The following is a 27,510-nucleotide window of genomic DNA, read 5'->3' on the forward strand; positions in this document are numbered from 1 at the left end:
GGATTTTAGCTTTTCTCTCCCCTCCTGTCAATCTCTGCTCTGCCACCAAGGGAGAAATCTGCTCTTGGCGTGTGCCACGGGGCTTTGCCACCTGCCGTGACAAAATGCACGGGAGGACAAGCTATTCAGGTAAAACAGAAATAATTAAATCAGCTTGAACGGGGGCTGGGCCTGGCCCGCGGCCCACGCGACTCCATGGGTTGTTCAACAAGGGCTTTGGCCTCATCTGAGAATTCCAAACGTTCTCTTTGGGCTCTGGCCAGGGGGGAGCCGGAGGCACCAAGAAACAGAGGCACCCGGGGCTTCCCCTGGGAGCGCTCCCCCTGCCGGGTGGGAGCGGGGACGGCCCTGCCCGCGGGTCCCCAGGCGTCCCCACGCTCTCAGGCTGGGTTTAGGAGCCGATGGCTGAGCCGGGGCTGCTCCCCGCGTGTCCCCCTCCGGCCCACGGGCATCACCGGGACACACACCGGGCGAATGACCAGAAAATGGTTTACTGAGGAAACAGCAGGCTGCAGGAACGCAACGCGGCCATGGCTGGTAGAGGACGAACAAACAGGGATTCGCTTGTTGCTGTTTCCTCTTTGAAACCCGCTGGCGGGCGGGGTGCAGGTTCCCGGTGAGCTCCCCGCGTGAGTCCTTGGGAAGAGCAAGGAGCGAACTCCAGGGCGCAGCGCTCGGATAAAGGGCCCGACACACAGGGCTTGGGTTTTGGTTTTCTCTCTTTTAATGTTTGTAAGTAGCTTAAACAAATAGAGTCGCAAGACACAGAGGAGTAACAACTGCATTTCGCTGTAGAGTAAAACCTATCCCATGAGAGCAACAATGAAGCAGCAGCAAAAAGAAACCCAAATCAGTTTAATTAAGAGGAAAAAGTCATTTAAAAACTCAGAGATGTGGCCCTCGGACCACGCAGGACGAGGGCGAGCGTGGGCTATTGCTGTACAGAAAATGGCGATGGTCACGGGGGGCTGGAGCGGCCAGCCCGGGTGCGGGCTCCCCCGGCCGGGACCGATTCTGTCTGAGCTCCTTCTGCTTTAGAATTTAGGGGGGAAATTAAAAACTAAAAAGAAAAAAAAAAAAGTAAAATAAAATAAGTAAAAAAACCAGACAAACCCAAACCCAAACCTAAAACCTGAATGTTGTTCTTTGCATTTTTAATTTCCTCTCTTTAAAAACCCTCAACAAAGACAAGGAACCAGCACTTATGTGGCAGCACCCACGGTTCCAGCCCCACCGCCGGCTGCCAGCGCCGCGGCGGCTCCGGCGCCTCTGAGACAAGGGAAGAGGAGCCGGGTTGGTGCCGGGGACAGCGTGGCGGGCGCTGCGGTGAGAGCCGCCAGCCCAGCCCGGCACCTTCACGTGTCCAAAGCAGCTTGAGAAGAGAGATAACGAGGAGCCGATTGTCTTCCCCCCGGCTTCGGATGCTCAGGAAAAGGGTCGTGCTCAGAGCTCCTGCTCCGTGTCCCGTCAGCGGAGCGGGGCCAGCTCGGCCCGGCTGCGCCGCAGCAGGGTGACAATGGCTAAAGCCCATCCTGGCGTCCCCAGGAGCCCCGCTGCTCCTGCTCGCCCAGGGACAGCTCTGCCAGCAGTGGGTTTGCAAAGCACAGAAGCCGTCAGTGGAAAACATCCACCCAAGGTCGAACCAAAGCGCCTGGGGGCGTCACGGGTTGCGAAATGACCTGAATTCCTGAAACTTCCACAGCCGCAGGAGGACACGGTGGCCAGGCTGAACCAGCAGGTCCCCGTGGGACACACGGGGTCCCCTCCTCTTCATCACCCTCCAGCCATCCACTCTCCATCGCCCCCTGAGGTGCCCCCGGGGCCCCAGGTTTCCTCCTGCTCCCCACAGCACAAAAACGCCCTTTGGGGCAACCTTGGTCAAGAGAATTGTCTTCAGGACAGAGCTCGGATTGTCATTACCTGTGGGAAAAAAATCTTTGGTATCGCGGCAAGGTGCTCCTCGAGGTGTTTTGGTGGACGTGGCAGCAGGCAGGGCCCGAGGGGGGTCCGCAGGGCCAGGACAAGGCAGGGCACTCTGCTCTTGGGTTCTCCGGGCTTCCCAAGCCACTCGGTTCGTGCTTTGTGGTGGAAACCGGCTGGTGTCTGCGAGGTCTGAGGACTCGTGACCGCGGGTGGCATCCAAGGCTGCAGAGACCTTCTTGCAGTTGGAAATGAGGTCTCAGCTCCAAGCACCAAAGCTGGAAAAGGTCTCGTAGGAGGAGGTGGGACACGGGGGATGCAGAGGTCCCTGGAGCACAGGAGGTCTGGTTGGTAGATGAACAGTGCTGTTGCAATAAATCTCACCTCTTCCTAAAACCCAGGTCCTCAATCAGTGGGTCCCGTGTCTCCCACCACCACCTGGTACTGAGCACCTCAGCACTGGCCATGAAGGCTGCGGAGATCAGAGAAGAGATGCAGATTAAAACCCCTACCTTTGGCGGCCACTCTGGTGGGGCCCGAAGAGGCTGAGATCTTCCCTCGCCATGGGATCAGCTTTGGGACCACGTCTGGTGACGGAGGTGAAGGATGGAGCGACGAAGACGCTGGAGAGGGCTGAGGAATCAGCTGTTGGAGGTAAGTGCTCTGCTCACGGTGAGGAAGCAGGAAGAAGCAGGTGCTGCTGCCACCTCCAGGCCCCCATCGCCCTCCTGAGCCCCAAGGACTCCTCACCGCTGCTCTCCCGCGGTCCTGGAGGGAGGAGGGGAGGAGGAGAGGGGAGGAAGAGCGGGGGCTGCACAGCTGTTGGGGGTGTCTCTGGACATTTGCAGAAAGCTCCCTGGCGGTCTGGGCAGGCAAGGTGACACCCCAAAGTCCCCTGAGACCTGCTGGTGCGCTGGGTTTCTCCAGGACCTTTTCCACTGGTTGGACTCTTCTTCTTCTTCTTCCTCCTCCTTCGATCAGAGCGGGTGTCCCCGTGCAGGCTGAGCGCCGGGCTGGGTGACATGGGAAAGCCTGGTGGGGACAGACCCTGTGTGTTGGGTGCTGCCTCTGAGCTGAGCCACATCCTTGGGGAAAAATCCCTTGGAAACGGGTCACTTGAGTCCGTCCCTGGGTCCGGGTGGGCGTTGAGGTAGCACCATCTCCAGCGCCTCTTTCTGTGCGGGGCAAGGCCAGAGGCAGGGCTGCGAGGTCACCCCGAGGGACGGGGCGGGGGGGCATCGTCCGGAAAGGTTTCAGCCCTGGGGGGCGGTTTGGGGAGTCTCCGGGGGCGCGTTCCCTTGTCTCAGAGCACACGAGGAGCCCGCGGCTGTGCTGGCGCAGGTCGGGGCGGCCGGTTGTCTGTCCTCTCATCTGTGTGGGGGTTTGACCCATAAAAAGGAAAAAAACCCTAAAAATATAAAGACCAAACCCAAAGCACGGCGAGGAGCCCAGCCCCACGGCGGGGGAGGGGGCGCACACCGGGGTCCCGTGTCCCAGATGCCCTGACCCTGTTTGGGGACACGGGGCCGAGTGCCCCGTCCTCCCGGGGGTCCTGGGCAGCTCCGGCCCCCCCAGGCGAGCTCAGGGTGAGGAAGGAAAGCGAAGAGGTGAGGGAGGAGGGCGGGGGGATAATGGACAACTGTCCCGTGGTGGCGTGAGCTGGAAAATAACGCAGGAGTAACGTAAAACCCAAAGGTGACCCATGCAGAGAAGCCCTCACAACCGAAAACTCGTGGACAAAAGCACAGCTCGTCCCCTCCCGCCCGCCCGCCCCTCCCCAGTAATCATTACATTACTTCAAGAAAGAGTATATTTTTTCATGCATAAATCAAATTCTCATCTTGTCTTTTTTTTTTGTCTTTTTTTCTCTTCTTTAAATTACATTTGAACACAGAACACATATAATAAATACTCTTGTACGACATGACTCGGAAAAGTAACACATCTCAACGCAAAGGTATCGCCACCGTTATTAGGTTTTTTCTTTTTTTAAAAGGACTTGTTTAAATATGAAATCTGTAAACTCCAAGGGTCCTTTTTTATCTTTCTCTCTCTCTTTCTCTCTTTTTTTAAATCGTGAAACTACCCAGCTTTCATTTCCTTAACATTCAATATGTCTCCCATTGAACGCGTCAAAGAAATAAGAACATGCCGTCTTCTGCAAAATTATAATTTAACAGTATAAAGCTTCAAGTCACAAATTCCAAAAACTAGCTAAGTAATTTTTTTTTTATCACATAAACTATACATTAAATATTTTGAGGTATTTCAGAGAACATTGTCAAAGGCTTGTAAGGTCTGTGCTGGGTGGAAAGAAGGCTTTCTCCTGCATAGAGAGCGTCTTTGGTATCACAAGCCATCGGGGATCGGGTGTGGGTGGGGACCATGTGGCCAAGGTAGCGGTGTGGGGGCCGGGGACGCCGGGACCCGCTCGCCGGGCTGCCCAGCGCACGGGGCCCCGCGGGGTCAGCGCCGGGCGCGCTCGGTCCCGCTCGGAGCACCTGGGCTGGAGCCTGAACCAAGCAGGAACGATCCCACCTAGTGCTGCCCGAAATGGGGCGTCCTGGCGATTGCTGGGGGAAAGCAGCTTCTCTGGGGGTCCTCCCGCTGACTTCTGCTGAAGCCAAACTGCGGAGAAGACTCGGTTGTGCCCATCCGCCCCAACAAGCCAAAAATGCCCCTTCAAGGACTTGGGAACTGCTCCTGCTGAGAGACCTCGCGTTCCCAAACCGATCCCTAGAGGACGGCGTTGGCCCGGGGTGAGGTTTCCTGCTGTTCCCACCTCTGTCTTTCCAGCCAGAAATGCCACGAACCCTGGAAAGGGAAACTCGGGCCCAGGCTGAGCTGAGCCAGGAAGAAACATCTCAGGATGGAACCTGCACCTTCATCCCAGGGGCTTCTGCAGGGTCCCAGCGCCGAGCACGGGACGCGGAGCAGAGGCTCCTGGGAGCAATGTCCCTCCGGAAGGGACCCGGACACCAGGTCAGCGCTCCCGGGGTGAGAGGGACCTTGGGGACATCTGAGGGGGGGGACACGCCGGGGAACCAGCACCTTTCCCACAGCGTGTGGCACAGGAGCCGTTTTCCCTTCCATTAGGACGGGTTGGGGTTGATTTTTCTCCATCCCAGCACCCAAGGACTGAAAGAATCGCCCAGATTCGTCCCCCCCAGAGAGCCGAGGGCACGGGGAGCGAGGAGGAGCAGAGAAATGGCCGCACACCTTTGGTACAAGAAGAAGGCACTCGTCGCGCACGCTGCCGCCCGGGCGCGCTCGCCCTCGCTCTCTGGGGACGCGACGGGCGGACGGGGCCTGGGGACGGGGTCTCGGCCGGGGGGGCAGGGAAAGTGGCGTTTCCAGCACAGACCAGACAAGGCAACAAAATCTTTGGTATCAGACGTGATTTTCAAATCACAAAATTGAAAACTCAAGTGAGGTAGCCTTTATTCTCGGGTTCTCACTAGAAATGTCTTTGCATCCTTGAGGGCCTGTGGCGTTTATTCTTGGTTTTCTTTTTTTTTTCTTTCATTCTTTTCCTTTTTTTCCTTTTTTTAATGTTTTTTCTTTTCTGTGTTTTCCCGTCCCAAACCAAGGCCCCCCCTCCCGGCTTTGCAGCCCTTCAATACCACTCGGTGGGGTTCGGGAATCCACCACCATCGTCACCACGTCACGACAAGACAAGAAACAACACCAGGGGAAAAGAAAAGGTCAGTCGGTGGGGGCTGGGTCCGGGGGTGGGATTCGCTTCCCTGTTACGTTTTTGGGTTGTGTTGGCAAAATACGTCGCGGCACCTGCCCCTTCCCTCTTCCCGCCCTCTCCTCCCAGTAACAAACCGGTTTGATTTGGTGCGGCTGCGTCCAGTCCGGCACCTCCAGCTCCGCACCGGCCCGGACTGGGCGAGCGGCGCTCTGACCGCGCCGGTGACCGTGCCGGTGACGATGCTGGTGCCGGTGACCACGCCGGTGCCGGTGACCGTGCCGGTGTCGGTGCCGGTGTCGGTGCTGATGCCGGTGCCGGTGACCATGCCGGTGATGATGCCGGTGCCGGTGACCGTGCCGGTGACGATGCCGGTGCCGGTGACCGTGCCGGTGACGATGCCGGTGACGATGCCGGTGCCAGTGACGGTGACCGTGCCGGTGACAGCGCCGGTGCCGGCGGCGCTCCGTGCGCACGTTTGTTTTCGTTTCTTTCTTTCCCTCCCTCATTCTTTTGTCCTTTTCTCTTTTTTGGGTGCTTTTTTGGTGAACACGTACACTTTGGTTTTCCTCCCTTCTTTTCAACAAGGTGCCTTCCAGTTACACAGCAGATCGCTCTCAAAGTAAAGTGAATCGAAGAAACCGTAGCGCTACAACACCGATGGTACTATTTCACTATTTACCCGCATAAATTCAACAGTGTCCCTTTTTTTTCTGGTTGATGGTTGGTTGTGGAGGATTTTTTCTCTTTTCCCGGGTGGTGGGGGCAGAAGGGACGGGCCCCCCCACCCCACGGCCCTCCCAGCCCTGCCCCATCCCCGCGGCCCCGCCGGGGACACCGGGCGGCCGGGGCCGTCGCCGACCAGGGCTGGGCGCGAGGCCGTGGCCTCCTGATTGCTTTTTGTATGGCACGAGTCACCACCGAGCGCTCGGAGGACACCACCGCTCTCCAGTACCATCGCTCCGGAAATCGCGTTTTAAGGCAGGTTGTTAATTGGCACAAAAAAAAAAAAAAATCTGGCGTCTTTTTTGGTAAGTTGAGCTTGGTAAGGTGGTAAGTTTGGTAGGTTGGTAAGTTTGGTGAGTTGAGCTTGGTAAGTTTGGTAAGTTGGTCTTTGCGTTGAGCTTGTTTGCTCGTGGTTTCCGTTGTTATTCCTTTGGGGGAGGCTGTTCGGTGTTTTCCCCTCCGGCCGCACCGGGGAGCCCTCCCCGTCCCGCCCCCAGGGCTGACGTCCCCACCAGACCCCTCGGATTCCTCTTTTCCCACCAGACACCGATGTCGGTTCCCAGGGGGAATTTTGTTGTCGTCGGGTTTTTGGTTTTGTAATTTCTTTGGTAGCAGAGATGAAGATGCGAGGGGACGGGGGGGGCCGACAGTGGGTGTCACAGGATGGATGGGGCGAGACACAAAGCCAACAGATCTGCTTTGTCCGAGTCCATTCCTCGACCGACAAGCGAACCAGAAATCCGTTGGCGAGCGGCGGAACCGGTCGCCGGGGCAGATCGGACCCTTCGCCGCGAGCCTCTCCTCCCGTCTCCTTTCCAACCGTTCTTCAATTTTCAAATACCCGATTTCTGTAGCTAAAATGTGCTTCTTTGACCTGCTTGGGCGGCAGGCGGCGCGGTGCAGCGCGGTGCAGCCCCGGGGCTCGGGGCGCGGAGCCGGGTGGGCACGGCGACACGGCTCCTTCGCCGCCCAGTTTCTCCGGGACGGGTCTGGGGACGGGGGGGGCTCTCGTGGGTGTGGGGGGGGGAGTGTGGGTGCTCTTGGGGGTGTCCTGGGCAGGGGGGTCAGAGGATGATGCCCATGGAGGAGATGGGGCTACGGGAATGTCCTTGGTCAGGTTTTGGAGACCTTGGTGGGGGTGAAATACCCGTGTGTCCATGGCAGAGGGGGCTGCCTGCTGTGGGGACCCCCTAAACCTCAGGGACCATCTTCTCTCTCATCCCCCTCTGAACCACAGGGGTTTGGCCCTGGTTCGGTGGGGCTGTGCCAGAGCTCAGCCCCGTGACCCCACTTCTTGTGTCTCCCCCACCTTCACCCCTCCACGTGGGAGCCACTAGGGTGGCTGTGGCAGAGATCAAGGTTGGGGGGGAGCCGGGGTGCCCCTCTCCCCAGAGACCCTGGTGGGTGGTAAAGACAAGGTCCTGTGGTCCCCAAGGACCAGGGACACTTCCAAACAGCACCTTGTCCTCTCCCTCCATCCCACGTCACCCCTCGGGTTTCCTCCGACCCCCCCAGGGACAGAGCTGGCCTGGCCGCAAACGCCGTCCCCGCTCCTGGAGCAGCAGGAGGGGGCAGCAGGATGTGACACGAGGCCACGTCCAGGGGTGATGCCCAGCTGAGGGTTCGAGAGGCTGATGGACCCACAGCATCCAAAAGCACCCACCCCGGTGGGCTGGGGACATGTGTGTGAGTCTGGGGTTGGCTTTGTCATGAGGAGGGTGTTTGGGAAGGGGCGGGGATGGCCAGGGGACATCATGCTTTGGAGAAAGTGCTTGTAGACGAAGAGGGGACCCCAGGGTTGGCGCCCGGCTCCTCCTGCCAGCGGTTCATGCACCGCCGGCGGGCGTTCATGAAGAAGTTGCTGACAGTGTTGAGCTCCAAGCCCAGCTGCTGCGAGATGGTCATCTGCATCTCCTTGGACGGGCGCTTGTTCTCCTTGAAGATGGCGATCAGAGTGCGGCGCTGGAGGTCCGTGAAGACCAGCCGCTGCTTCTTGGGCTGCAGGCTCCTGTCTTTCTGCTGCTCCTGCTCTTTGCGTTTGCAAGCTAGACATTCAAAAGAGAGAACAGGGCCATTAATTGGCGCTCGCCGCCCTGGTCCGCTTGCAGGTTTGCCCGGCTGTCTCCCAAAAACCAGGCTCTTCCCCCCAGGGAACCTGCTGGCTCGTTGCCCTCTGCTCCCTAAGCCACCTCCCCCCTTTTCCCCCGTCTGCTCAGGTGGGACAACAGCCTCTCGTGACACCAGCACAGGAAAAGCCTGGGTGAAGCCCATCGCCTCTTCAGATGCCTGAGGAAAGCCCAAGTTTCAGCATCTCCAGCTGGGCCTGGGACTGAAGCGCGACAGGTGCCTGGAGGCATTAGCGGGGTGGCAGATTGCAACTCGTTCTCTCGGGCGCTTCCAGGAGCCGCGTCAGCCCGGCGCACAGAGCTGGGGGGCTGAGGCGGACGTGCCGCAGCGGTGGGACGGCACCCGGGGTCCGCGGGACAGGGGTCTCCGTGGGGTAACCCCTGCCCGCTGCACAAAGGCCCCTCCGCGGCCAGGCTGAGCGCGGGGGCAGCTGTGCCGCCCAGGGGAGCAGCAGGGCGGCTGCAGTAACTCTTTTCTTGCTAGAGAACAGGCAGGGGGATTTTTCCCGATTCTCCTCTGATTTTTCTTCAGCTGGCCTGCACTCCATGTCCTCTGCATCACCCTGAACTGACAGAGGAGGGTGATGTCCACCCCTTCCACCCAAGGCTGGGAAGATTTAGAGCTCAGCAAAGTGGATTAATTTATCCAACAATGTTTTCTTGATTTCCCCATTTGTTGCTCGTCCCGTCCCCATGCGGGTGATGGAGCCACCGGCTCTGCTCCCGCCGGGGCCGGGGACAGGAGGCACAGCCAACTAAACCCCAATCCCTGGTCCGGCTGGGTAGCGGGAGCCTCCCCCCGTCCCACCCGCGGCTGCGAGCCGCCGGCCATGGGGACGGGACAGCCCGGCCCTGGGCGCTGCGCCAGGGAACCTCAGAGAGCGGTTCGGTGGAAACCTACCCCACGACCATCAGATGCTTGCAAAAAGAACAAACAAAAAAAGCCTTTGTAGAAAATTTGACTTTTTTCTGGACATGAATTTAAAACCAAAAAATTTAAAAGACCCCCCCCAGATTCCCCCCAAACCAAAGAACAAACAGAACAAGTCCCCCCCAGCGCACATGCACATTGGGAAGAGCGTGTCCTTGCCCCACCGGACCCCTCGCCCCGCAGTGTCCCCAACATGCTGGTGACACGGGCGGGCCCCCGTGTCCGCGCGGCACCCCCTCGCTCCTGTGAGCACAGCTCCTGCCACGCGTGGAGGGCACCTGCACTCTGTCTCCTACCAGGTACGTGTAACCGCGGTGGGTGCCTGCAGATGCGTCCGTACCCATAGGGGGATGCGGGGGGACATCGGGGGGCGTGGGGGGCCGCGCTGCCCCAGCTGTAACCCCGGCAAAGCCACAGGGTCCACGTTGTCCCCCCGCTGGCACCCGGCGGTGCCGCAGGGCCGGCCCGGGACCCGTGTCCAGCTCTTCCTCCTCACGGTCCCCACCTCCCTTCCAGCTCTAGGATTAATTATCACGAACCAGCCACCCGTTAATAACTCGAAGCTCCGAGGCAAACGTTAACCATCAGGGTCTTGCTGGTAAAACCCATCCGGCATCAAACCGGTGCCGGCACCGCTCGGACAGAGGTGACACCCAGCTCCGCACCCCAGTCCCCGTTATTTTTGGCCCGTGGCGCCTGCGTCCCACATTTCCTGTTGCGCGTTTATTTATGAATTTGTTTTTCTGCTGACGCAGCCCGACACCCCTCTTCCCCAGCTCAATCCAATTACAGCTCCGCACACCAGAAATCGATAGTGATGCTGCTCGGATCTATTTACAGCAGCCACCACCCCCACGGATGATCTTGTTCCCACTCCTCATGCCCCGGGCGCTGCTGTCCCGGGCGGGCTGGTGGTGGCTGTCCCCACGTCCCCGCGTCCCCGCGTCCCCATGTCCCCACGTCCTCATGTCCCACGTCCTCATGTCCCACGTCCCCACGTCCCCATGTCCCCACATCCCCATGTCCCCACGTCCTCATGTCCCACGTCCCCACGTCCCCACGTCCCCATATCCCCACGTCCTCATGTCCCACGTCCCCACGTCCCCATGTCCCCACATCCCCACGTCCCCACGTCCCCACGTCCCCATGTCCCCACATCCCCACGTCCCCATGTCCCCACGTCCCCACGTCCCCATGTCCCCACGTCCCCACGTCCCCATGTCCCCACGTCCCCACGTCCCCACGTCCCCACGTCCCCATGTCCCCACGTCCCCACGTCCCCATGTCCCCACGTCCCCACGTCCCCACGTCCCCACGTCCCCACGTCCCCACGTCCCCACGTCCCCATGTCGCGCAGGCGGGGGAGCCGTGGCCGGGGCCGCTGGGCACAGCTCTGCCTCACGCCCGCACCAGCGCAGGCTCAGGTTTTTCTTTGCGCTTCAAAATCCCTTTTTTCCCCCAGTCCCAAACCCCTAACAACTCATCCTTGGCCTGACGCTGCTCCTGTGCCACGTCCCTCCAGGGCCTCTGGGCTGGCCACAGTCCGTGGGGACGGGGACACGCTCCAGGGCACCTCCAGAAACCAGGAGCATTGCTTCTGGAAGGAGGGGGAACATTGGAAATGCTCCCTGGACATCTCTGTGTTACCTCCTGGTTGTGGCTTTTGATCTTTTCCAATCAGGACAAACCTGTTTGAAGATGCCAAGCAGTATTTTAAGATCTGGCTTTATCAGGTGTGTAATGCAGATGATCTCCAATCAATGTTAGAACTTAACAGCAATTGCACAGTCTGGATGGAAATAGGCAAATACAAGACCTCTTCCAGGACAATATTTCTGCTTTTCTTCAAGTGTAAATGTAACTATGAATATATATATTCCCATTTTTATATTAAAATCATTTGCTAGATTGGCTGTGAATAGTTTCAGTCACACCAAAGCAGCATTTTTAGTGGATAAATAGTTCACCAAAACAATCACTAAGCTCTATGAGCAGACTCAAATATTTAATCACAGAATTGTTTTGTTTGGTAAAGCCCCTCAAGCTCATGGAGTCCAGCCATAACCCACCCCAGCACTGCCCATGTCCTGAGAACCTCCTGTCCGTCTGTCCAGCCCTCCAGGGACGGTGACTCCAGCACTGCCCTGGGCAGCCTGTTCAATGCCCCACAGCCCTTTGGGGAAGGGATTGTTCCCAGATCCAACCTCAGCCTCCCCTGGCGCAACCTGAGGCCGTTTGCTCTGCTCCTGGCGCTTGCTCCTGGGGAAAGGTCACTGACCCCCTGCCTCTGCGTTATCTCCCCAGCAAATGCCCAAGGCTTGGGGCTTATTCCCGGTTCATGCTGCTCCTGGGGCACGGGAGACCCCCGGGAAGATGGATCAGGGTCCCCATGGCAGGGGGGATGCTCCACCACCAGTAAATGGCTGAGCTCCCCCACAATGGAGCCTCTCCTCTCCTCTCCTCTCCTCTCCTCTCCTCTCCTCTCCTCTCCTCTCCTCTCCTCTCCTCTCCTCTCCTCTCCTCTCCTCTCCTCTCCTCTCCTCTCCTCTCCTCTCCTCTCCTCTCCTCTCCTCTCCTCTCCTCTCCTCTCCTCTCCTCTCCTCTCCTCTCCTCTCCTCTCCTCTCCTCTCCTCTCCTCTCCTCTCCTCTCCTCTCCTCTCCTCTCCTCTCCTCTCCTCTCCTCTCCTCTCCTCTCCTCTCCTCTCCTCTCCTCTCCTCTCCTCTCCTCTCCTCTCCTCTCCTCTCCTCTCCTCTCCTCTCCTCTCCTCTCCTCTCCTCTCCTCTCCTCTCCTCTCCTCCCCTCCCCTCCCCTCCCCTCCCCTCCCCTCCCCTCCCCTCCCCTCCCCTCCCCTCCCCTCCCCTCCCCTCCCCTCCCCTCCCCTCCCCTCCCCTCCCCTCCCCTCCCCTCCCCTCCCCTCCCCTCCCCTCCCCTCCCCTCCCCTCCCCTCCCCTCCCCTCCCCTCCCCTCCCCTCCCCTCCCCTCCCCTCCCCTCCCCTCCCCTCCCCTCCCCTCCCCTCCCCTCTCCTCTCCCCATCTCTCCCCATCATCTCTCCCCATCTCTCCCCACCTCATTCACAAGTCCTGCATCTCCAAGACCTCCACAGCTCAACCGGGCTCAGGCAAAACCACCCAACAAGTGCAGGAGTGACCAAGAGGGAACGTCAGACACCGCGGGACAGGCTGATGGCACAGAGCCCCTTCCTTCGGACACCGGCACGCGGTCCTCCGGGCATCGCCTCCCTACGGTAACTGAACTGGCTGCAGAAGCAGCCCAGGGAGCACAGGGAAGGAGGAAGCTCGGGGGAAGCAGGGGGAGCGCGGTGACAGCAGCGGCACGGCGCCCACGTCCCCGCGGGCTCCTGCGTGGGCTCTGCCTCCCGCAGCCTCGTGTCACAGGAGCATCTTCTCCTCGACTTAACCTTGACAGCTCCCAGCAAAATATCTCCCAAATAATTTCTAAAGGGGCATAATGGAGACAATCAAACGGCCACTGCTCAAAGCTGCGATTATGCTTCGCAGCGTGAACTCCACGAAGCGTTTAACTAATACCTGATGGCTTCGCAGGCTTCTGCAGCCTGCCAGCCCCTGGCTTCTCCATTATACCCGCAAGCCTCTGTTTTCTCAGCCCCAGCGTGCTCTCCCTCTCCATTCGCTTGCAATACAACCTGTAATTTTCTGCCCACTTTGCTTAAGTGCTGGTGATTTGTTGAAATCACAAAAGACAGCCAGGGGCTTTCAGAGCTGCTGCAGGGGAGGCTGGGGGGGATCAGCTTTTCTCTTTCTCTCCTGGTCAAATCAGCTCGCAAGGGGACCAAGGGGTGTCTGGAATGTTTCAGGGGCTCTGAGGAAAGCAGGATGAGCCCAGTGCCTCCCACAGCGGAGCCTGGGCCTGAGTCGAGTTAACCTCACAGCATCCGCTACCTCAACGCTGGAGAAGAGTCCGGACCAGAGCTCAAGGGGCTCCATCTGGAAAACAGAAATGCTGGGTCCGCAGCGGGGCTGGGGACGTCAGGGCTGGGGCAGCTGGGGCCTGCGGGAGGGTGTGCGACTGTTCCTTACCAGGAGGAAAAGAGCCCTAAGAGGTTTGGCACAAACAGGCTTATCCAGTGGAAATTCGGGTCTTCAGGGGAGCACGGCGCGGGGAGAACAAGCGCTCGAAAACAAAACGCTACATTTCTTTTTGCCTTTTTTTTTCTTCTTTTTTCTCCCCAGCTAAAGCCCCATTTGGTTCTGAAAACCAACAAACACACGGGCAAGGGCAACGGGGACGCAGCGCCGCCCACACTCCAGGCAGAGCCGGCCCAAAACCCCGCTGTGCCTGCCACAGCTCTGGGCCACGCTGCAGCAAAACCGCCCTGCTCGAGCACCCGCAGCTCAGGAAACCGAGCGTCGCGGTTCAACCAGAGCCCAAGGGCCGCGGGTGGGAGCTGTGACGGCTCTCAGAGCCGCGGCCTTGCGGTCCTGCTGGGCCAGCAGCCAGAGCTCCCGGTCCCGCACGTGTCCCTGTGCCACCCCACAGGGATGGGCGTCCCCGCTGGGGTCCCCGGGAGCGGCCGGAGGACGAGCGAGAGTGGCTGGGACAGCCCTGGGCGTTGGGACGGTGCCAGCGCCGCGGCCGGAGCCGCTTCCCGAGCCCAGGAAATTAAATCTTCCTCTGAACATTGCAAATGAGGAGATGAGATGAGGTGAGACAAAGCGCCTGCCACCGCGTCGCTGGGTGCTTTTTCCCTCCCTCGCGCAGGGTTTGGGTGACTCGAGAGCGAGAGGCTCTGAGTGCCCCGTCCGGGGCTGCGCGGTGTCACCAGCCGCCCGCAGCGACGTCCCCAGCGACGTCCCCAGCAGCCCGGGGAGGTCAGAGCAGGGCGGCAGGAAACACAGCACAACGCCTCAGCCCTCTGCTCGGTGACAACGGGACCGGCACAGGCTGGAGGCGCCGGCAGAGCCACCGAACACGCAGCCGGCCGCCCCGTGAGGCGCCTCCTTTCGCCTCTCCTGCACTCTCCTGCTTTGGTTTTTCATGGCGCAGCATTTTGAGCTTTTCCAGCGCTGAAGCAGATGAGTCTGTCTGGTCTGAGGGCGGCCGAAGGGACACAAAGAGGCTGCGGTGGCTCTATCCCCTCCATGTTTGCCCTATTTTTATTCTTCTCCTTTCCAGGTAAGGTCCCACCTGGGCTGAGCCAACTGCATCAGACGCTGCTCACAGACATGGAAACAGCTTCAGATGACTTAAAAATGTGGGCTTGTTGTTGAGAGCATTTCCTTTCTGCAGAGGTTTGATTTTTCACCCACTTTTCTAGAGACTTTCATAAATGATGTTGTGCCCAGCTCCCCTCTCCCCGGAGCCGGGCGAACCGGACTCGGCCCCAGCTCATCACATCCGCTGGCAAAGCCGCTTTTCCCATTTGCCCCATTTCTTCTCTTTCTCGCCCTTTTTTGTGACCAAACTCAGCTGTCTGGTGGTGTCCCGGTGGACGCCACCGCTGTCCAGAGCTGCTCGGAGCTCAGGCTGCCGGGGCCGGAGCGGCTGGCCGGGCTGCTCCGCGCTCCTGTCCCTGGTCACTGTCACTTAGCCTGACGAGAGCAAATTGGTGCTAATGAAGTGCCGGAGCCGGCAGCGCCGCGAGGGACGGCGGCGGCAGGGGACGGGGCGGCCGTCGCCTTCTGGGAGAGAACGAGGAAGCGGGGAAGGGGGGGGGGCACGGCTGGAAACCCCCAGACCCTGAGATAACTTTTCCTTGGACACGTGCTCGACCTCAGCTTTGGCACAAGAGCCCCCGCTGCGGAATCTAGGGGGGGAAAAGGGAGTTTGGGGCTCATTTAGTGCCACAACGACAGCAGAACCAAGTAATGCTGGACGTGGAGTCAGCTCGGGGGCGGCTGCTGCCCCCTGCCCCGCGGCGCCGCGATCGGGACCGCACGCAGCCCCCCAGCTGGGTGGTCCCGGTCTGCTCCGCCAGGGTTTGGGTGCGGACAGCAGAGCTGAGCAGGGACCCCGGTCACCCCGAGCTCCGGCACCACAGCGAGGAGGAACCTCCCAGATTCGAGCCCTTTCCGGCTGCTGGGTCCCGCTCCGGAGGGTCCCGCTGCCCCGAATCCAATGTCCAGCGCCGCGGGTGCTGCCGCTCGGCTCCGAGTGTAACCCAGCTGCTGGCTGCTGACACCCAGCACAAAGCCACCTGTGTCACCGGGCAGCAGCCAGCACGCGTGACACAGAACCACACAACCATTTTGGTTGGAAAAGCCCCTCAAAATCATGGAGTCCAACCGCTCCCCCACCCCGGCGAGGCCCAGCCCGCCCCGCCGCCATTTCGGAGCGCTGGGCCCGCCCGGTGCCCCCCGCACGGCGGCGAATGGTTTGTTCCAGCACCCCCAGCCCGCAGCCACGATGCGCCGTCCCCGCCTCACTGGCGCCTCCCCGCGGAGGGACGGGCGCATTTCCCTCCCCCGGGGGGGCGGGGCAGTGGTACAGCTCGCCCCGCCCCCTCGCCGCTGCCCAATCAATGACTCGTTGCGGCCGCCCCCCACCACGACGGATCATTCCCACCCTCTCCCCCCCCATCTCGGAGCGATGGGCCGTTCCAGCCGCCCCGCACATATGGGGCGCAACGGGCTGGAGCGGTCCACCCGCATCCCGGGACGGGGGGGATCGCAGGGGCGAACCTCTGCTTGCCCCATGGCTACCCCATTGTCACCCCCTCTAGTTCTGCATCGCTGCCCCATGGCTGCCCCATCACTGCCGCATCGCTGCCCCACAAACAACCTCATGGCTGCCCCACTGTCACCCCTATAGTGCCCCACCAATGCCCCATTGCTGCCCCACCGGTTGCCACATCACCACCTCATCACCACCCCACAACTCACCCCACAGCTTCCCCCTCCCCATCGACCCACACACAACTACACACCCCCCAGGGACCCACTGCCCCCCCAGACCGAGCTCTGTGTCCCCCACACGCGTGGGGCTGGCGCGGCTGCGGCCGGCGCTAAGCCAGTGGCTGTTAATACACCGCACGGCGTTATTAGTTCAGCTCCCAAGGCATTTCCCGCAGTAATTGCACTGATCTGCCAGGGATTACGCGCTGCCGCTGCAACGATGGATGATGTTTTAATTCCAACCGGCACCTCTGGGGAGGGCAGAGCAGGGACCGAGACCCCCGAGCACAGGCACATGAGCCCAGACAGACACCCCGGCTGCTGGAGTGGGGTGAAAGGGCTGCCCGGGTGAAGGGGGGACATAGAATCATAGAAACAATTCGGTTGGAAAAGACCTTTTAAGATCATGGAGACCAACCATTCCCCAGCCCTGTCCCTGCCCATGTCCTGAGAACCTCCTGTCCGTCTGTCCAACCCTCCAGGGATGGTGACTCCAGCACTGCCCTGGGCAGCCTGTTCAATGCCCCACAGCCCTTTGGGGAAGAAATTGTTCCCAGATCCAACCTCAACCTCCCCTGGTGCAACTTGAGGCCGTTTGCTCTGCTCCTGGCGCTTGTTCCTGGGGAGCAGAGCCCGACCCCCCTGGCTCCAAGCTCCTTTCAGGCAGTTCAGAGATCAGAAGGTCTCCCCTCAGCTCCTGTTCTCCAGCTGAACCCCCAGCTCCCTCAGCCGCTCCCATCACACTTGTGCTCCAGCCCCTCACCAGCTCCGTTCCCTTCTCTCCACTTGCTCCAGCACCTCAAGACTTTCTTGGTGTGAGGGGCCCAGAACCGACCCAGGATTCGCAGTTTGTCCTCCCCAGGTCCCAGCACAGGTTCGGTCGCTGCCCTGGACCTGCTGGCCACCCCAGTGCTGGTACCAGCCAGGATACTGGTGGCCCCATGGCCACCTGGGCACACACTGGCTCATGTTCAGCCGCTGTCACCAACACCCCCAGGTCCTTTTCCAACAGGCAGCTTTCCAGCCACTCTTCCCGAAGCCTGTATATGGAACCCTGAACCACGCTGGGCAATGGTACATCAAACAATTCCCTGGTTGGAGCTTGGCCCCTGGCATGGGGACACCAGTGATCCCAGATGGGGTCCAGCTTCCCCCAGGATGCTCCCGAGCAGCTGGGGAGGCCCCTCCCAGCACCCAAATCACTGCTGGGGATGCTGTGCCCCCTGTCGCTCCCCCCAGGTCCTGCTCCCAGCGCCTCTCCAACCCTGCCCAGCCAGGAGGGAAATTCCCGCAGGAAAAGGACTTTTTCTTGGTCGCTTCGGAACACAGCAGAGGAACTTCCCCCACAACGCCACCTTTAAAAATCACCCCCACGCAGAGCTGTTCCTTTTGGTAAAGTAGCAATTAATCACGGCAAGTATGGGATGGATTTGTAATCAGCTCCCCCACCCCCATTTCCCAGCCCTGGGTATTTCTCCTGCCCTGCCCCCCCCGCGTGTGCAGGGCTGGGGCCAGTGCAGCCAATTGATCCTGCTGGGTCGATTTTATTGAAACTCCCACGAGTGGCTTTAACTGCGTGTTGGATATTGCTGGCACATCAGTTTGATGGCTACGTGACCGGCGGGGAGCTCGCGGGCTGGGTCACAGTGGGGGATAAAGGGGAAGGGGCGGCAGGAGTGGGGGTTAATCCCCACGGGGCTGGGTTGCTCCCCGGGTTGTTCCCTCGGGTTCCCTGGGGCTTCTCCCCAAAGGTAACGGAACGCCTTGAGGGGAAGGGTTTGGGGGTTCAGGCGTGGGGAGTGGGTTTTCTTGGCCAGATTTCAAAGGAAAAGGAAAAGGAGAACGAAAAGGAAAACAGTTAAATTCTGGGGGGTCCCCCCAGGTGACACGGAAGCCCAGCACTGCGGTGCCACCGTCCCACCCTCACCCTGCAACTCGGGAGCTGGATGGGGATGGGGAAGGGACCCCCCAGTCCCAGCAGGGCTTTGGAAGCGCAAACCGCTGCGGCACCAACCCCAGCACTTTTTGGAACATCATATTTGAGCCAAACTGGGCCAGATGCTGCCCCAGGTCCTGCTGGCCCATCCACCAAGCCACCATTGGGGGGATGCTGGGCCCAGGCCACACCAAGATCCCTCAAAAGATGGGAAAAAACACCGAATATGGGCAGATTTCTGAGGAAATCATGAGTGGCACAGGTGGGGATGGGCGGATGGGCACTGCTGGCGGGGTCGTCACCACGCGTGCCCGCGCTGCCCAGCCCTGCAGCAAGTGCTGAGCATCAGGGTCTGCAGCGCCCTGCACGGAGCGGCCGTCACCGGCGGCAGAGCGGAGCTGTTGATGTCTCTGTCAGCCCCCGATACCATCACCTGTCAGCAGCTCCTGGTGCATTTGAAATTTATCCCTAATGGAGAGCATTTGCTCGTTACCTGCTCCTTATCGGCCGAGGGCAGCGTCCTCGCTGCATCGCTGCGCGTCTGGGCGCATCACGTCTGCTGCATCCCGCCCCTCGTGGGTTCACGCTGGGGGTACATGGGCGTCCATCCTCTCCCCACGCAGCACCTCCAGACCCAGTTTTGCCCCAGCAGAGCATTGCCTTCTCCCTGCCCTAGCTTCACCACCTATGAACTGCCTTGAGCCCCATTCAATCAGCTTTAAATAATTTCTGGACCTCCTCGCCTTGAAGTGCAGGAACCACTGGGACTCAGAGTAACGGTGCATATCCCTAACAAAATACATATATATACATATATATATATGTGTTAAGGTAGAGTTATCAAGGCCATTCTTGAAATCCTAGCCATGTCCATTGCAAAGGTGTCTCATTTAATATTGGCTCTTTATTTTTCAAATGTCCTGGCCCCTGTTTCCAGCAGCAGAGGACCCAGGTTGCCTTTTTGTTTTGCTATTGTTTAACAACCCCAAATGTTTTAAAATCCACCCTCCACCTTCCCTGTCTGACCTGCCCCGGTTTGAATCTTGCCGGAGACGCTCTCTGCCACTCGAGATATTAACAAGACTTTTGAATTTCTGGTTAATCAGCGAAGTCTTGCCGCTCGGTGGCCATGGGCCCGCATGGGGCCACTAACAAGCGCACTCGGCTGCCAAACCCTTCTGCTGGTTCCTCGGCGCTCCAGCACGGCCCCGCATCGCTCCTGTCGCACCCACCCGGCAGCGCTTTTGGCTGTGGGTGGGTGAGCTGGAGAAGAACATTTTTGCTCCAACTTCCCTTTTTTGGTCAGTTTTCAAAGGCAGGGGCAGCGTGGCCCTTTGCGCCGCTGTGGGCGCTGTGCAGGAGCAGGGCCAAGAGCACATCCCACCTTGATGGGACACATCCCACCTTGATTGATGGGACACATCCCAGCTTGTCTGAAGCCTCAGCTTGATGCTGAGCCACAGGATTTGTGCATCTCAGCTCCAAAAAGGGATCTGGGGCCGAACCATGTGGGTGCGTTGATGTGGGGTGATGCCGGATCTAAGGGTGCTGGGTTCCCTCTGCCCAAGGCTTGCCGAGAAACCCCAGGGAACCAGGCAGCAAGTGGGGAAAACTTCCCCTGCAACCAGCAAAGCGCTGGGGCTGGAGGTGACAGGTTCGGCAGCAATTCCTGGTACAACAGAAACAACCTGTCCCAAAGCGGCAGCATCCCAAACCGCACCCCAGGGTCTGGAGCGGGGGGACAGGTCGGGTCTCGCCGAGCTGCAAACCCTTCTGAGCCCGGCTCTGGTGGGGCTTTTTAAATGCTTTTTCATTTTTTCTCTTACGTTTTTGTTGGTGTTGCACAGCGGCCGTCGCCACCCTGCCCCGCGCCCTGCGGAGGCTCCACAGGGAGCCCCCGCGCCCAGGATCATTCCATAGGGGATTTCTGGTTCCCCTCTGCCCCGCGCCCTGCGGAGGCTCCATGGGGAGCCCCTGCACCCAGGATCATCCCACAGGGCATTTCTGGCTCCCCTGCGCCGGAGCGATGCCGTGGGGATGTGGGGAGGCGAGGTGCCGTGCCCAGGGCACGGAATCAGGCGCCTGGGCCCTGTCTCTGCCCTCCTCCCGCCTTCATCTCCCTCCTCTTCCTGCAACCGCGTCTGAGCAGAATGAGAAAATATTGGATTTGTTTCCTGGAGAAAAAAAAAATAAAATAATAATAAAAAAAATCCAATATTCTGTCTGTGATTCCAGACTCTGTGCCTGGTTGTGGCAGGAAAATGCTGTAAATCTCCCCTTCCCCACCGGTCAGAGAAGAAAGACCGATTTTCTTTTAATACTCCTATTTTTTCCGCCGGTTTCAGCCCCATCATTTCGCGGGCAGCTCCGCAGTCTCTTTGTTGACCAGGGCTCAAACCTGCTCTCCTAGCTCCCCCGACCCCGGGAAGTCGCCTCGCACACCCTTCCCAGCAGCTCCCAGGCAGCGGCAATGAGATTTTAATAGATGTATTTTCAAATTAGTTCTGGGCCTTTCAAGACTTATCAGTTAAATGAGGTTTTTCAAATTGATTCAAAGGTCACTCGGAGAGTTTTCTCTTCTCTGTTATCTCTCCCTTATGGTTTCAGTGGCAATTGACAGGACGGAGGAAAAAAAATATCACCCCACGTTGTACACCAGAAAGAAAGAAAATACCCCCAAACAACAAAACCGCGCCCAAAAATGAGCGGGCCCCGGCGCTGGCTCCGCTGTGGGCTGGGGGGTCCGAGCAGGTGAACGGAGCACGGCGGGGAATCTGGGGGAGCCGGACCCCACGGACACGGGTGGGCTGCACCCCGAGCTGCCCCCGCACAGAGGGGAGGTTATTTCCTCCTGAAGGGGGCTGGAAAAACGCGATTTAATATTTAACCGACGGGAGGTTTATTGGCCCTTTCTGACGCGCAGATTAGGAGCAAACAGAGAAACAGCCGCGGGCGGAGCGGGGTGGCCCCGCCGCGCTGATAAGGGCGGTGCGGAGCCGGGTGCGGTGCGGGGCGCGGTGCGGAGCCGGGTGCGGTGCGGGGCGTGGTGCGGGGCGCGGTGCGGGGCGCGGAGCGGGACCGGGTGCGGTGCGGGGCGCGGTGCGGGACCGGGTGCGGGGCGCGGAGCCGGCGGTGCCTGTTCCAGGCGGGCGGCTCCGCGCCGGTGGAGAAAGTTGCCTGTCATTAACGTGCTAAAAATACATACATATAATAAACCAATCATAATAATTTAAGAAAAATTTGAGATTTCTTTTTCCAAAGACCAAAAGCGGTTTCTGTCCTTTCTCGCTCTTTCTCTTTGTACTTTCCCGTGCCGAGCCGGGAGCGCTGGGCGCTTGGAGCCCCAAACTCGCGTTTTTCCCCCCTTTTATGGCGGAGAAATAATTCGCTCTCCAACCTACAAACCTCCCCCGGCCAGCAGCGTTTTCCCCGCCGCCCCTCGGACGACCGCGGATCGAACGCAGCAAAACCGTCCGTGATTTCCCGCCGCTCCCGTGGGCCGGAGCCGCGGCCGCTGCCCGGGCCGAGTGGCCTCGCTGCCCGGTGGCCCCGCTGCCCGGTGGCCGCGGGCGGGAGGAGCCGTCGCTGCCCAAAGTCGTTTGTAAGAGGCTGAAATTGAAACATAACTCGTGAAAAAAAAGAAAAATCGCGAGTTTTTACGCGGCGCAAACTTGTCCCCGATTCTGGCAATTCTGTGGTTTAGTTCGCAGTATTAATTAGCGGCATTAATTATTTGCTTTGCCAAAGTTCTCGGGCATTTGCGTTGGCCCAGTCCCGCGGTCGCAGTTTTGGGGTGGTTTTGGTGGTTTTTTTCTTGTATAACGACGGTTCGTTCTGCAGCGGAGATTTGCTCGGAAGGGAAAGCCCAGGGTGGAGGGGGAATAACATTTTAAAGAAAGGAAACGAAAGAAAACGAAAGGAAAATAAATTAAAATTAAATAAAATAAAGAAAAATAGAAGAAGGAGGAAAGAAGGAGAGGAAAGGAAAAGGAAAGGAAAAGAGAAAGGGAAGGGAAAGAAAAGGAAAAGAAAAAGGAAATGAAAAGGGAAAGGAAGGAAAGGAAAAGAGAAGGAAAGGAAAAGAGAAGGAGAGGAAAAGAGAAGGAGAGGAAAAGAGAAGGAGAGGAAAGGAGAGGAAAGGAAAGGAGAGGAAAGGAGAGGAAAGGAAAGGAAAGGAAAGGAAAGGAAAGGAAAGGAAAGGAAAGGAAAGGAAAGGAAAGGAAAGGAAAGGAAAGGAAAGGAAAGGAAAGGAAAGGAAAGGAAAGGAAAGGAAAGGAAAGGAAAGGAAAGGAAAGGAAAGGAAAGGAAAGGAAAGGAAGGCGAAATCAAAACAAACAAAAAAAGAGAACGAAAACCAGGAGAAAGACAAAAGGAAAACTGAAAAGAAAGGTGAGAGATGGATAAAGAAAATGTAAAAGAAGGGAACGAACAGGCTCGGGAGCGCTGCCCGGAGCCCCGGCCCAGCCCGCGGGTCCCTCCCGGCCGCGGTCCCTTCGCTCCGCGCCACGGGAACCACTTTGGTGCAGAAACAGCCGAGCCCGGGTGTCGCGGAGCCCACTCGGGACCGCGCTGCCCTCCCGGGCTGGCCTCACAGCTCACCCCTGGCCCAAACGCGGGGGAGTTTTCTCGCACAAGCACATGTCTCGGGGAAAAAACACGGGAGGATGGATCAGCCGAGCGGTCACTCGAGTTCACGGTGAAAGAACGCGGGCAGCTGGGAGCCGTCTTGTCACGAAAGGGACACAACGACGTTGTCACCCTCCCAAGAAATAATCGTGAATGAATTTCCTAGTCCTGAGTGTCAGAATAAATCCGTGACGAGGAGCGGGTTTTCACCTGAGGGGATTCCCACAGGGTGGGAGCGCACCCCACAGACACGCGTGGTGGGAGGGCACCCAGGGACACGCATAGTGGGAGGGCACCCACCACCCTCCGCGGACACGCAGGGATGGGAGCGCAGGAGCGCAGCCGCTTCCCGCATGATCCCACGAAAACGAAGCCGGTACCTTTTTCACCTCCAGGATACCTGGACCGGGATGGCGACGGGGGGTGTCACGGGTGGGGGCTCGGAGCCACGTTCTGCCGTGCAGGGACTCCCAATGGTGACACGGTGGGAGCTCCCCGGCAGCCATGGGCCCCCGAAGGCTTCGCCGGGGGAGGGTCACGAAGTTTGTAGAGCTCCATCTGGGACGGGGAGGCGGGGGCTGAGGCCGTGACAACGGGTCGCAGAGATGGATGGCCCGAGGGGACGGGACGGGCACCGCCAGCTGCTGCCCAGATGTTTCCCCGTGGGACTCCCCTATTTTGCCAAGCCCCATGGATGGAGTGGGGCCGGCGGGAACTGCAACCCCCCCGGCTGCGGCGCTGCCCAGGTCCCGGCTGAATAATTAATGGTTCATCTGCGGACGGGGCGGCGAGAGAGGGAACTGGAGTGGAAAGAGGAGAAAAGCGGCAATTGCCATTTATAGGGGCCCGGCGTGTTTATTGATCCGCGATTTACTGACTCGGGCTAATCTATCAGATGTGCTCCTGAAACCGGGACTAGATCAGGACCAGAACTAGGACTGGGAATACGAGGAGAAGCCCAGTCCTCGTTCCCCCCCGTTTAACACTCGGGATTTTTTTGCTTGCACTGAGAAAAGCCGATCGCTGCCTAGGCAGGGAAAGGGGCGCAGCCCTCCGGACCCCCAGCCCCTCAGGCCGCGAAGGACAAGCAGACGCGACCGGCGGCCCCGGGGTGGGTCGAGCTGGGGCGAAATCGGCTGCATCCATGGGGGAGGCCGGGCACGGCAGCCCCACAGCGTGACCCCCTCTCATATAAGCCTGTTCCTCGGGGCAGCCGGACCGGAGCTGAGCCTGCGGGGCTTAAACCTGTCCCACGGCCGAAGGAACGAAACGGCGGGAGAAGCGAAACGAAAGCGGATCCCAGCAGGGCGAGAGCGGGGCCGGGAGCCGAGAACAAAGCGGCCGGACCGGGGAGACCGTGGGGAGGTCGGGGTGGGTGCCCCCAACCCGAGCTGGGGCCCGGCCGATCCCCCCCACGGGCCACTCGGGGCGGCCGCAGCTCGGTCCTGCGTGGAGATCGACGGGGGCGAATTCATGGCCCAGTTCTGCGGGATTCAACGCGGGCGAATTCATGGCGCGGTGCTTGGTCTGTTGCTTTGGTGTCTTTTTTTTTCCTGTCTTCACAGAAAGCAAACAATTAAAGCCTGTCCTCAGAAAATTTTGGGGGGTTAATTTCCCTAAATAATGTCTCCAATGAGCCCCTCGGGCCGAGGAAAACTCGGCGCTGGAGAATAAAAACCATTTTGGGGAGAATAAACCTCCCACGACGCCGCGGCGGGAGCGGAGCGACGGGAGCGGGGACAGAGCCCGAGTGGGGCCGGCGGGCCGGGACCTCCCCGAGCCCACCCGAGCCGCATTTTTATCATCACCATCATAGTTATTATTTCAAATTTTAGTGAGCCAGAAACCAGCCACCCGCTGCTCAATTAGCCCCAACAACGTGGGCATTAAACGGCCGATCGCGGCAGTGTTTAAATCTTTATTTACCAGAACCTTGTAAAGCCAGGAACAATTTGCATTCTATTAACTGCTTTTCAATAGGGCATCGACTGGAACTAAAAGATGCCACTACCCTGCCCTAATTAAAGAGCAACTGAATTACACTAAATACATATGAGCGGTGCTCTCCTCCATAAATAACGGCGGGTCCTCGTCGTGCGCAGCGCCCGGACTCTGCCCGGCCCCACGGAGAGCTTGCATTTATTTACAAAATAAAAAACAATCATACAAGGGCGCTTTTTACCCCACGGCAACCCCACCTTGGCCCCACGGAGCCCAGCGCGGAGGAGCCCGGGGGAGGAAGGGCCGGAGCGGCTTCGGGTGTCGGGGGATGGCGGGTTGGGGATGTTCCTCATCCCCGCCCGCGTGGAGCCGCGACCCCTGCCCGACCCCCGCAGCCATAGCGCGGCCGCACAGCAAAACCGTGTTTCTCCGGCAAATCCTCGGCCCTGAGGCCGGACGAACCCCTCCGGGGGCGGCAGCGGGAACGGCGCAACGCCGCGCTGCGCTCCGCACCCGCGGTGCTTCGGGCCAGCAACCGGCCCCCACCCAGGCCGGGAACCTGGGGTACGGGAGGGTTCCTTCTTTCTCCCGAGTGCCCTGGAGGGAGCGGAGTGCAGCCCCAGCACGGCCCGGGCCCGGTTCCCGGCGGGGAGCGGTGGGACGGACCGGAGCTTCCCCAGCGCGCGGCTCCGGTACCGAGCGGCGGTGCCAAACGGAGCGCGAAGGAGCAACGCGAACGGCGCCAGGGCCGCGGCTCAGCCCGCACCCACGGGCGGCAGGGAGCGCGGCCCGGGGACCCGGTTCGGCAGGCAGGACCGAGCGGGAAATCACCGCCGGGGCTCGAGGCTGCCGAACGGGCGGTGGGAGCCGGCGGGCAGCGCCAGGCAGCTCCCGGCTCCCCCCACCCGGAATCCCTCCTTTCACGCCGGCAGAAGCAGGCCCGGGGAGGGGGATTCGTCTGAAATATAATTCGCCTGAAATACAATTTCCTTCCCTTTCTCCTAAAGGCTTCAGATCGGGTCGGTAACACCCGGCCGAGCCGAAGCTCGAGATGACAGTTTGAGAGCGAGGGGTCCCCACGCGTGTTCGCAGCACCCACCCACCCAGGGGTTTGGGGCGGGCGGTTGTGTGTGCAGCCCGTGCCGTGCCCTACCTGCCAGCCTGAGCGCCGACATCCGCTGAAATTCCGGCTCCTGCAACCATTTCCACATCCTCCGGAAAGTCTCCCGGCCCGACTTGAGCTTACTCCAGGGCTTGGGGTTCCGCAGCAGGTCCGAGAGAGTCCCCTGGGAGCGGCACAAGATCCTCTGTGCGAAGATCGCCTGCGGGATGCTGTAGCGCTTCAGCTCGGCCGTGATCCGCTGAGCCACCTCCTTGGTGTTGATCTCCTCCACCTGCCCGGAGCCGCCGGGCTGGGAGCCGGTGGCCGAGGCCTGGCGCTCCCGCTCGCCCAGGAGGGAGCCGCCGGGCTGGGGGTGCGGGTGGCCGTGCGGGTGCATCCCGTTGAGCGGGGGCATCATGGCCGAGCTGGGCGCCGCCAGCCCCCGCGCCAGGTGCTCCTCGCCCCGGGACAGCATCGCGGCGTGCGAGTCGAAGCCGTTGGGCGAGAGCATCTTCTCGTTGGACAGGTGACCCCCGGGACCGTAGGGGGCCAGCGGCTGCTGGGCGTTGTGCAGACTGCCCAGCCCGTTGGGCAGCGGCGAGAGGGGCTGCCCCATGGCCGGCATGTCCTTGGGGTAGTGGCTGTAGAGGTTGCCCATGGAGGCCAGGCTCCGTTCGTCGCGCATGAGGGTGAAGCTGCCGCTCACGTTGCCGGCCAGGCGCTGGTGCGGGTGGTGGTGGTGGTGGTGGTGGTGCGGGTGGTGGAACTTCTCCGAGACGGTGGAGATTGGCGGCAGGTGCTGCAGGGGGGTCAGCGTAGTGTAGGTGCTGCTCAGGCTCATGCCGGAGGGTGACTCGCAGGACATGCTCATGGCGGGGTGCAGCGGGGTGGCCAGGCTGTGCTCGGAGCGGTAGTCGCCCCCCTCCAGGATGGAGGCCATGCCCGAGACCATGGCGGGCCGGCCGTGCGGCACCAGGTTGCGGTGCGAGCCCTGTCGCCCGTGCGCCGGGCTCAGCAGCTCGGCGGGCTGCGAGTGCGGGACGCCGTGCAGGCTGCCCAGGTTCTCCATCGCCAGCTCCATGGTGGCCGCCGGGCTCTGTCGCTGCCTCGCCCGCTCGCTCGCTGCCTTCCTCCCCCACCCCCCCCCGCCGTCGCCTCCTCCTCCTCCACTGCCACCCCCCCCGTCCCCTCCCGCGCCGGCTGCCCGGATTAATTCAGACTCCGCGCTCGGGGGGATCGATCTCCGGCGCCCCGCGGTCAGGCCAGCATGATGCACCGCGCCCGCCCGCCCCAGCCCGCCTCGGTGCGCTGCGGCGCGGGGGTTGCGGCCGGGCGCGGAGCGGGGAGCGGGGCGCGGAGCGGAGCGGGGCGCGGTGCGTGCGCTCGGGGCGGCTGCGGCGCCTCGGCCGCCGGCTCCCGGCAGCCTCGCTCTGGGCCGCGGCGTGACGTCAGCGCCGCCCCGCCCCCCCCGCCGAACCGAGTCCGCCCCCCCCCCCCAAGCTTTCCCGGTGAGGAGGGGGGGGCAGGACGGGGGGACCGCGGAGCGCAGCCGGCGGCACCCGGCACACGGCGGGGCCGCACCGCGCCTGCACCCCCAACCGCTGCCGAGGTGACTCCCCCCGCACCGTAGTGAC

General features: G+C 60.5%; 1 protein-coding gene across 1 annotated transcript; it reads right to left on the reverse strand.

Moving 5' to 3' along the window:
* Positions 1-7,431: 7,431 nt before the first annotated feature.
* Positions 7,432-26,957, reverse strand: ONECUT3 (one cut homeobox 3). The gene is made up of 2 exons (XM_065858438.2): positions 25,928-26,957; positions 7,432-8,385 (listed from the first exon to the last, which is right to left on the reverse strand). Exons 1-2 carry the CDS (start codon positions 26,955-26,957, stop codon positions 8,093-8,095), a joined length of 1,323 nt encoding a protein of 440 aa, XP_065714510.1. The 3' UTR covers positions 7,432-8,092.
* Positions 26,958-27,510: the final 553 nt, after the last annotated feature.

This window comes from Patagioenas fasciata, chromosome 27 (assembly GCF_037038585.1).
Source record: "Patagioenas fasciata isolate bPatFas1 chromosome 27, bPatFas1.hap1, whole genome shotgun sequence".
Classification (NCBI taxonomy): domain Eukaryota; kingdom Metazoa; phylum Chordata; class Aves; order Columbiformes; family Columbidae; genus Patagioenas; species Patagioenas fasciata.